Source organism: Lucilia sericata, unplaced genomic scaffold, assembly GCF_015586225.1.
Source record: "Lucilia sericata isolate MDLA Ls3-8-SP2 unplaced genomic scaffold, ASM1558622v1 Contig001685F_arrow, whole genome shotgun sequence".
Lineage (NCBI taxonomy): Eukaryota > Metazoa > Arthropoda > Insecta > Diptera > Calliphoridae > Lucilia > Lucilia sericata.
The window spans coordinates 86,992-97,714 of record NW_023995595.1 but is presented as its reverse complement, the minus strand read 5'-3'; the positions used below and the strand labels follow the sequence as shown (position 1 = coordinate 97,714).

Below are 10,723 nucleotides of genomic sequence, written 5' to 3'. Positions count from 1 at the left end.
AAATTTGGCAAAAACAAAACGGTAAAAATATACAGTTTCATATAGGGTGTGTATTGAGTTTAAAACAAAAAACAACAACAATATATGAAGTTGTTGGTTGTTATTTTTTTATTGTTTTGTTATATAAATGACAAAAATTTAAATTTTATTTTATTATATTTTTCCTAAACAATATGTAAATTATATTAATATTTCTTTTGATATACATATGTACATACATATGTATGTAGATATATATCAATTAACTACATATAAAAATATTCTGCCGATCTTTCTGTTTTTTAATTTCAAACTTATCTGATATTCACTATTTGGATCCCGATGATATGTTGATCGACTTCGCTATAAAGATTCTGTGAATATATAAACTCTATAAAGTCACAATTAAATTGTCTAAATGAAATTACAAGTTACATGCATATATTCACGCTTGTTACGAAGGGCTATAAAAAGTTCAAAAGCTTTAAAAGGGTTTGCTATATTTAGCAATCAGAATATTACTTCTAATTTACATATATTCGAATTTTATAATTATTTATTACGTCAGAGACCTGATACATATTTTATTTAAAAGTCCCAGAAAAATAAGCATATATTATCACGACCTACGTCTTTAATCTATAACAAAGAACTGCACCTGTTACCTAATAGCCATTTCTTTTGCCTTTTTAGTAATTCTTTAACCATTTTAGTCATTTCTTGTAAAAAGTTTAGCGGTTTTTGTATATTGCTCTTAACAGTATTTTTTTTGTAAAGAATTTAACCATTTTTGGCAACACTGACGTGGATTGAGAATTAAAAAGTAAAATATTTTACTTAAATTTCTGTTAACAGTACTCTTGACAACATGATGATCATTGTAATTATTAAGCTTTTGTTTTTTAAACTGTTCTGTTGAACAGTTTTTTATTTGTTTAAGGAATACTATAGTAGTTAGTCTTGTGCGTAGTGAAATGTTCTTATAAATTTTTATTCTTGACGATAGTCTTGCTCAGTTGTACGCAGGATATTCGTGAGATCGGTTCGAACGAAATGAAAAATCATAAAAATATGTTGTTCAGTTTGTGTCTTTCAGTGTTGATAGTGATAACGAATTGTTATGGTTGGTAAATGTGAAAGAAGAAATTTTTTAATTGGTTTTGTGAGATAAATATAAATAAAGTAATTTTATAAGAAAAATAAATTAAATGTTAATATGTAGTGAATATTTCTATGGATGCTTTCTTCGATTATAAATGATTATAAATGATTTCCGTAAAAAAATATGTGACAAATTTGAATTAGATTGAAGATCACTTTGATAAAACTGAGAAAATCTATGGTCATTGATACTTTTAATAAACAAAAATTCCTAATGTAAAATCTAAAAGATCTATAGTTGAGAAAACAGTATTAATATCTGCTCAATTTCAATTCTCTATAAAAAAAATTGTTTTATTAAAATCTTAATAAAAAAACCTAAAATCGGCAGTTGATATTTTAAAAACACATCCAGTGATAAAACAGTGAATTGGCTCCAGCTCTAGTTTTCTATGATTTTGAAATGATTATTTGAAGCAAACGACTGTATATCTTATAATAAGGCTACAATTAAAAAAACTCTCTACAATGTTTGAAATATGTTTTAACATTTTATTGTTTTTGATAACATTCAGTAATAAAATCAATTGTTTAAACTATTTCCTAGTCCCTTGATATATTCATAATATAAGCCAATTAAAACTGAAGACTTACGACACAAACTTTTACAAACTTTACTGTCATACAATTTACAATCAAGAAATCGTCAATTTGTTAATAATAAATTGCTGATCTACTCTTTATGTTTAAATTCTAGGTTTTAGAACGGAAGGCTTACGACACAAACATTATTTGAATGATAATTTTACTACAAAAGACTTAAGCAACAAACTTTACTGACATATAATTTACAATCAAGAAATCGTCAATTTGTTAATAATAAATTGCTGATCTACTCTTTATGTTTAAATTCTAGTGTTTAGAACAGAAGACTTACGACACAAACATTATTTGTGTGATAAGTCTACTACAAAAGACTCAAGCAACAAACTTTATTTACATACAACATGCAAGCAGCAACCGTTGTGATGATGGAATATAAATGTCTAAGGATCTGGTCAGATTTCAGCTGTTTCTAGTCCACCATATATTACGCATTATCTTAGCGACATTCATATTTGATTTAGTGTGGATCTCTTACGCTTCGGGTTTCCCTAATGGATCCATTTCATAAGTAATGATTTTGTGAATGTGTTCAAGCAGCATTTCAAGATTTCTGTGTTTCAATACGCATTAGTTTTCCCATTTTTATTGTATAGGCCTTTAGATGATGCAGCAAAGTTTATGTTTCTATATATATTTTTCAAGAAATTTTTTTATTTAATTTAATACCATTTTTTGTACGAATCTACCATTTAATACAAAATTTCTTAAAATTTTCTTTTTCGATACCAAATATACCATTGTTATGTATGAAAAGGTGTTATTTTAAATCATCTTTACAGCCAGAGACTTAATTATTAACGACTTCTTAAAATGCAATTTTTTATAGATATTTATGTTTTTTTTCAATTTTTAAAAGTGAAAAAGTACAATTTGGCCACTGATGGAATCTAAGCGACCCCACTGTGCATCGTTTGTTGGAGTATTATGAACATTTTTGATGAAATATTTTTTTAAATATTTGCGAAGGATATCGCAGGATATTGTCCTTTTTAGCACTTAGTACCATAACATTTGCTTTGGGAAACTGTATTTTAGTTAGTTAGTGGCCTCCGGTAGGTTAGTAGTTAGTGTTCTAGTCTGGTAGACCGGAGGTGGTGGGTTCGATTCCTACCTGAGGCACTGGTTAAGTAGCGCACAACAGGCCCGATAGAGGTCTAGGTGTATTTCTTCGTATTTGATGTATGTTCATCCTGTACATGTGTAGTTAGTTAGTTAGTTAGTTAGTAGTAAGTTAGTTAGTTAGTTAGTTAGTTAGTTAGTTAGTTAGTAGTTAGTTAGTTAGTAGTTAGTTAGTAGTTAGTTAGTTAGTTAGTAGTTAGTTAGTTAGTTAGTTAGTTAGTTAGTTAGTTAGTTAGTAGTTAGTTAGTTAGAGTAGTAGTTAGTTAGTTAGTTAGTTAGTAGTTAGTTAGTTAGTTAGTTAGTTAGTTAGTTAGTTAGTTAGTTAGTTAGTTAGTTAGTAGTTAGTTAGTTAGTTAGAGTTAGTTAGTTAGTTAGTTAGTTAGTTCGTTAGTAGTTAGTTAGTTAGTTAGTTAGTTAGTAGTTAGTTAGTTAGTTAGTTAGTTAGTTAGTTAGTTAGTTAGTTAGTTAGTAGTTAGTTAGTTAGTTAGTTAGTAGTTAGTTAGTTAGTTAGTTAGTTAGTTAGTAGTTAGTTAGTTAGTTAGTTAGTTAGTTAGTTAGTTAGTAGTTAGTTAGTTAGTTAGTTAGTAGTTAGTTAGTTAGTTAGTTAGTTAGTTAGTTAGTTAGTTAGTTAGTTAGTTAGTTAGTTAGTTAGTTAGTTAGTGTAGTTAGTTAGTTAGTTAGTTAGTTAGTTAGTTAGTAGTAGTTAGTTAGTTAGTTAGTTAGTAGTTAGTTAGTAGTTAGTTAGTTAGTTAGTTAGTTAGTTGTTAGTTAGTAAGTTAGTTAGTTAGTTAGTTAGTTAGTTAGTTAGTTAGTTAGTTAGTTAGTAGTTAGTTAGTTAGTTAGTAGTTAGTTTAGTTTAGTTAGTTAGTTAGTTAGTTAGTTAGTTAGGTAGTTATTAGTTAGTTAGTTAGAGTAGTTAGTTATTAGTTAGTTAGTTAGTTAGTTAGTAGTTAGTTAGTTAGTTAGTTAGTTAGTATAGTTTTAGTTAGTTAGTTAGTAGTTAGTTAGTTAGTAGTTAGTTAGTAGTTAGTTAGTTAGTTAGTTAGTTAGTTAGTTAGTTAGTTAGTTAGTTAGTAGTTAGTTAGTTAGTTAATTTTACATCGAAAGACTCAAGCAACATACTTTGTTTACTTTGAATAACAAGTTCTTTATAATAAGAAAGACTTAGGAAACAAACATTTTTTGTTAAAGAAATTGTTATTTTGAAACAAACTATACAATATAATTTGAAAATTTTATGAAAAAAAATTTTACAAAAATTGAGAAGAAAATTTATTTATTTTATTATTAAAAATTAAAAACAAAATATTAAATTTCATTCATCAAATGAATATTTACTGTCTTGAGTTTTGAATTAGCTGTGTAAGAAAAAACTACTAAATATCACTTAAAACAAATTTAATTATTATGTACATTATTTAAAAGAAGTCTATAATCAAATATTTGCGTTACTTTTAAAATAAAATTTGTCACAAGTTATTAATTAAAACTTAATTGAAAAAATGTAAAAAAAAAACATATTTTAATTATAGAACAATAATTAATAACCAGTGTTAGAAAAACTACGTTGCTACCAAGTATTATATTATTGCTTTAACTACTGCTCCAAACAATTGTCTGAAGTTGTAGCAGTAGCATTTGTTTTGTTTTATAATCATACGTTTTTAAAACTTTTGCTACTTATAAAAAAGTAAATCTCAAAATATAGCAGTAGTAATAAAACAGTAGCAGTAGAAATAGTTCTAAATAAAACATAAACTACAAATGGAGTAGTAGCTTAAAAATATAAATAATTCTATTGCTACTTTTGATAAGTAGCAATAGAAATATTTGCTACTAGTTGATCGTTCTATTGCTACCAAATTATTGATGTAGCAATAGAATAAAACAAAAAACTTCGACAAAAAAAAATAAACTAACAAATACACATATCTCAACGGGAAAAAGATTCAGTATAGGGGCCTTACTAAGGGCATTTTTCTATAGACACAAGTACATACAGCCGCATTGCAAAATCGTTTCAATTTTACATGCTTACTTAAAAAGGTCTTCCGTTAAAGGCTTTTTAGAAGATTTTCAGTCGAAGGATTTGTAAAATAGCCTTATAGGAAATTGCATTAATAATTATACATTAGAACTTATAAGAATTATATAAAGCAAATTTTCATACAAAATTTGATTCATAATTCTTTGATAAATGTGCAAGAATCCTTTTAGTAGAGGAAACAAAATCCTCCTTGAATATCTTTTGCGAAAAGGCAATGAGAAACTTTCATAATATATAAATATGTCTTCAGAAGGCCCACGAATCGAAGTCCTAGCATTTTTCCCCGCTACTTGTGCCTTTTTCTGAATGTCATAATTTTTTTTCGTATTTTAATAAAATTTTTATTTTTTTATGCTACCAAAATTTATGTAGCATTGCTACCAAAATTTTTATTGTTGAAAAATATAATATCGTTTATTGCTACTTCAGGAAAATATTGGTACCAAATTTTTTATTGTTGAAAAATATAATATCGTTTATTGCTACTTCAGGAAAATATTTACTGCTACTATTTGAAGTATTCAACTGCTACATTGAAACATTTAAATACTAATGACTGTACTACTGCTATCAAACTTTTTATTTTTTTGCTACATCTATAAATACTGCTACCAAAATCTAAAGGTATCAGTAGTAATAGTAAATGATTTGCTGCTAGTTTTTGAACATTTTCTAACTACAAAAGTAGTTATTTTTCGTTACTACAGCTACTTGTAGTCTAGTTTTTTAAACACTGTTAATAACTAATAAAAATAATAACACTTTATTAACAAAAAAAAAAAAAAAAACAAAAATCTTGCGATCATTAAGTTAATTTACAATAATTGTACCTTATAAATTATTCTTTTTTATTTTTTCATATACAAAATCATATTTCCGTACAAACCTAAAGCGCACAACCGCAATTATTTTAAAAACGAGTTGGGCTACTGTGAACCTTTAACAGTGGAATTTATAGCGGGTTTAGTTACAAAAGAGGCTCGTCAACTGTTGGATCCCAGTTTGCGGCCACGTCATAAAGACTTACGTTTTGATTTGTATACGCGAAAAAATCCATATGAAAAACAAATGTTATACACTGGTCAACAGGATTCAATATTAAAATCCAATTTTAATGCTAAGTGGCCCACAAGGTATGAATGTATGTATAAGTTTATGGAAAAAAAGTGTTATTATTGTTTAAGGAAATATGTAGTTTTTAAGTGTTTATATTACAGTTTAGGCATTTTTATGGCATTTTTATTACATGTGAATCATGGTAATTGTTAAATTAAATAAAATTGCTTGTACTTACTTTTTTTTTACAAGTTTTAAAGACGTTTAATGTGTCGCTTTTTTAAATACAATTTCGAATGAATTTCATATTAAAAAGACAATGAACTTAAATTTGTTTTTTTAATTTTTTATTAAATAGTTTTTACTTAAGTCATATTTTAAAGTAATTGTTTTGTAAACTTAAGTGTTTACATATTTTTTAAAAGGAAAGGATAGTAATAAAGATGTTTTAAATACATAATTGCAAAAGAATTTCGTGTTTAAAACAATTCATTGATAAATGAAGGAAATTAAAATTATTCTTGAAATTAAAAGGGTGTGAACATTATCACTATATGTAATAAATTACCCATTAAAGGAATTCCTTTAAATATATTAATTCCTTTTTATTTCCAGAATTTCCTTTCACGGTTGGAATGGTCAAACTAAAACATGCTCCAGTGCTGCCATTAAAGATGCCTATTTAGCAAAAGGAGACTTTAATATCATACTCGTCGATTGGAGTGATTATTCTTTGAACATTAACTACGTGCGTGTGGTAAATGAAATTTTTCAAATTGCCAAACAATTCAACGATTTTACTCGATTCCTTTATGAAACCACCAATGTACCTTTCAAAGATATGTACTTAATTGGCCATAGTTATGGTAGTCATATAGCAGGTATAGCGGGCAAACTATTGAAACCAGAAAAATATGGTGTTATATATGCCTTGGATACAGCTGGACCTATACACTCCGTGCTCAATGACAATTGGCGTTTGACAGCCTCAGATGCCCTATATGTTGAATCTATACAAACTGATACTGGTCTTTTTGGTTTTCGCAGTGCTAATTTAGGTCATGCTTCCTTCTTTCCCAACTGGGGTCTGGGTCAACCTCATTGTCCGAATGTCACCGTAATGGAACCAGATTTTACCTGTGATCATTTTGGTGCCTTATATTATTTTGTTGAATCGATAAGTCGTGAAAGAGCATTTGGCGCTATACAATGTAAGAGTTACGAAAGTATTATTAATCAGAAATGTAATTGTGGTGCAGATAATAAAAATTGTCCGGCTCAAGTTTATATGGGTGGAGAACCGGCCCAACCGAAGAGAGGTATTTACTATTTGAGTACTCGCAAAGTGCGACCATTTGGTTATGGTGATGTGTGCCGGATAAAAAAGGCCATACAGCCAACGATTGTTAGAATAACAAATTAATGTTAAGTTAAGAAATGTAGTAATAGTAAAGGCTATAATAGAGATCTCTTTTAAGATAATAATTTTGAATCAAAAGAAATACTATTAAGAAAATAATTTAATAAAGAATCTTATAAATCTTTATATATTACAATTTATTTTGAATCCAAGTATAGGGATCCTTTGAAAATTACTTTTAACATTCATAATTGACAAATATAAAAATGGCCAAATATGAATCGACATCCTAATCGGTCCAGATTTTATGCATCCTATGCATCCTAAGCTGTCACAGAATTTGGTAGTAGTTTATAGATCATAACTCCTAGGGAACAAAAGATAATATTTAAGTTTAACGTTATGCTACAGTTCAATACCTCCTCTATACGTGTATATCCCATTATATATATATACGCCTGGTTCTCTCAGTGTGCACCAGATCAACCCAGCGGTAAATGAAACAAAGTACTTAGATAATATTCGATGACATCAGTATGACGTTCTAAGCGAGCAATCTAAGTACTTAGAGTGCAATGTATGCGTAATCCAACATATCATGCACTTTAATTATAACATAGATTACGATTTAAGCAGAGAGTTAGCTGCCTTTTTCATTTTGTTTTTTGTTTTTATTTCTTAAAAAAAAACCTAAAGTACCGTTTTATTTTTCTTTTGTATACTACATGAAAAGAAGAATCTTTTTGTATCAGTTTAAAGTTGATCTTTTGTAAGTGAAGTTGTGTTTTGTTAAAAAGTTATTTTATTGTAAAAATGTAAAATAATTGTGGTGATCTAAACGGCAGAAATGGATTTAAAAATTGGTGTAAATTTATTTCATACATTCTAGTTTTAATACTGATAATTTCCTCCTGATTGTTTACAGGATCTGTAAGGAAGATGGCCGAAAGTTTCAAAAGAAAATTAAGATTAATTTCATTTATCTTCGTTAAAATTGTTTAATTATATTTTTATTGAATTAACTATAATACATGTTTATTATTTGATAATTATTTTTAAATAAACTTACATAATTTTAAAATAAATATAAAAAAATATATATTTTTTCTATAACAAAAAGGGAAGACAAATGCAAATAGGATTGTAATCTACATACATTACATTACTATTTGCAAGCGTTTATAGGCGTCTCATTAACTTCGCTTAGAACTCCACACATTATGTAAGTGAAATTTTAATTTGTCCTAATGATATTGTGGCTTACATTCTAAGCGAGAGCACATCGATGTGGCAACCTAGGACACTTTTATGTTAAATCTAAGTAGAAGAATAAGTGAAAGCATCACCACTGACTGCCACGAAATATCACTTAGATAAGCGAGTACATAATGTATATTTTTACCGCTGGGAAGTTGATAAAGATTCATAAATAAAAAAGTTTTTTAATGTTTTTAAGACTAGACATAGACTAGACTATACACTAGACTAACTAGACAGACTATAGACTAGACTATAGATAGACTATAGACTAGATAGACTAGACTATAGACTAGACTATAGACTAGACTATAGACTAGACTATAGACTAGACTATAGACTAGACTATAGACTAGAATATGACTCGACTATAGACTAGACTAGACTAGACTAGACTAGACTATAGACTAGACTATAGACTAGACTATAGACTAGACTATAGACTAGACTATAGACTAGACTATAGACTAGACTATAGACTAGACTATAGACTAGACCTATAGACTAGACTATAGACTAGACTATAGACTAGACTATAGACTAGACTATAGACTAGACTATAGACTAGACTATAGACTAGACTATAGACTAGACTATAGACTAGACTATAGACTAGACTATAGACTAGACTATAGACTAGACTATAGACTAGACTATAGACTAGACTATAGACTAGACTATAGACTAGACTATAGACTAGACTATAGACTAGACTATAGACTAGACTATAGACTAGACTATAGACTAGACTATAGACTAGACTATAGACTAGACTATAGACTAGACTATAGACTAGGACTATAGACTAGACTATAGACTAGACTATAGACTAGACTATAGACTAGACTATAGACTAGACTATAGACTAGACTATAGACTAGACTATAGACTAGACTATAGACTAGACTATAGACTACTAGACTAGACTAGACTAGACTATAGACTAGACTATAGACTAGACTATAGACTAGACTATAGACTAGACTAGACTATAGACTAGACTATAGACTAGACTATAGACTAGACCATAGACTAGACTATAGACTAGACTATAGACTAGACTATAGACTAGACTATAGACTAGACTATAGACTAGACTATAGACTAGACTATAGACTAGACTATAGACTAGACTATAGACTAGACTATAGACTAGACTATAGACTAGACCATAGACTAGACTATAGACTAGACTATAGACTAGACTATAGTCTAGACTATAGACTAGACTATAGACTAGACTATAGACTAGACTATAGACTAGACTATAGACTAGACCATAGACTAGACTATAGACTAGACTATAGACTAGACTATAGTCTAGACTATAGACTAGACTATAGACTAGACTATAGACTAGACTAAAGACTAGACTATAGACTAGACTATAGACTAGACTATAGACAAGACTATAGACTAGACTATAGATTAGTCTATAGACTAGACTATAGACAAGACTATAGACTAGACTATAGACTAGACTATAGATTAGTCTATAGACTAGACTGTAGACAAGACTATAGACTAGACTAGTCTATAGTATTGAATAATTTTTTGACCAAAACTAGTTATTATACATTCTTGCAGTTTAATTAAAACATATTATTTAATATTTTAATTCTTTATTAATAAAATATTTTCTGTAAAAAATTATCCTTAAACTAATATCACCATTTTCGTTTAAAAACCTATTCATGTTTGAGCTAACTAAAATATATAATACAATTTTTCCCTTCATACTTATAACAAATTAAAATTTATATATACAAAATTCTTTAAAAATTAAATTATTAGACTATAGACTAGACTATAGACTAGACTATAGACTAGACTATAGACTAGACTATAGACTAGACTATAGACTAGACTATAGACTAGAATATAGACTAGACTATAGACTAGACTATAGACTAGACTATAGACTAGACTATAGACTAGACTATAGACTAGACTATAGACTAGACTATAGACTAGACTATAGACTAGACTATAGACTAGACTATAGACTAGACTATAGACTAGACTATAGACTAGACTATAGACTAGACTATAGACTAGACTATAGACTAGACTATAGACTAGACTATAGACTAGACTATAGACTAGACTAGATATAGACTAGACCATAGACTAGACTA

The 10,723-nt window shown here is 28.1% G+C and overlaps 1 protein-coding gene across 1 annotated transcript; it reads left to right on the top strand.

The window, feature by feature from the left end:
• Window positions 1-888: 888 nt before the first annotated feature.
• On the top strand, window positions 889-7,666 carry LOC119612424 (lipase member H-like). The gene is made up of 3 exons (XM_037968230.1): window positions 889-1,102; window positions 5,805-6,045; window positions 6,584-7,666. Exons 1-3 carry the CDS (start codon window positions 1,033-1,035, stop codon window positions 7,389-7,391), a joined length of 1,119 nt encoding a protein of 372 aa, XP_037824158.1. The 5' UTR covers window positions 889-1,032; the 3' UTR covers window positions 7,392-7,666.
• The last annotated feature ends 3,057 nt before the right edge of the window (window positions 7,667-10,723 follow it).

Excerpts from the sequence above, each read along its gene's own strand:
- LOC119612424 (XM_037968230.1), top strand. The coding sequence starts at position 1,033 with ATGAAAAATCATAAAAATATGTTGTTCAGTTTGTGTCTTTCAGTGTTG. Across the intron at positions 1,103-5,804 it reads AGTGATAACGAATTGTTATG|CGCACAACCGCAATTATTTT; the intron begins GTTGGTAAATGT and ends ACAAACCTAAAG. Across the intron at positions 6,046-6,583 it reads AATGCTAAGTGGCCCACAAG|AATTTCCTTTCACGGTTGGA; the intron begins GTATGAATGTAT and ends TTTTATTTCCAG.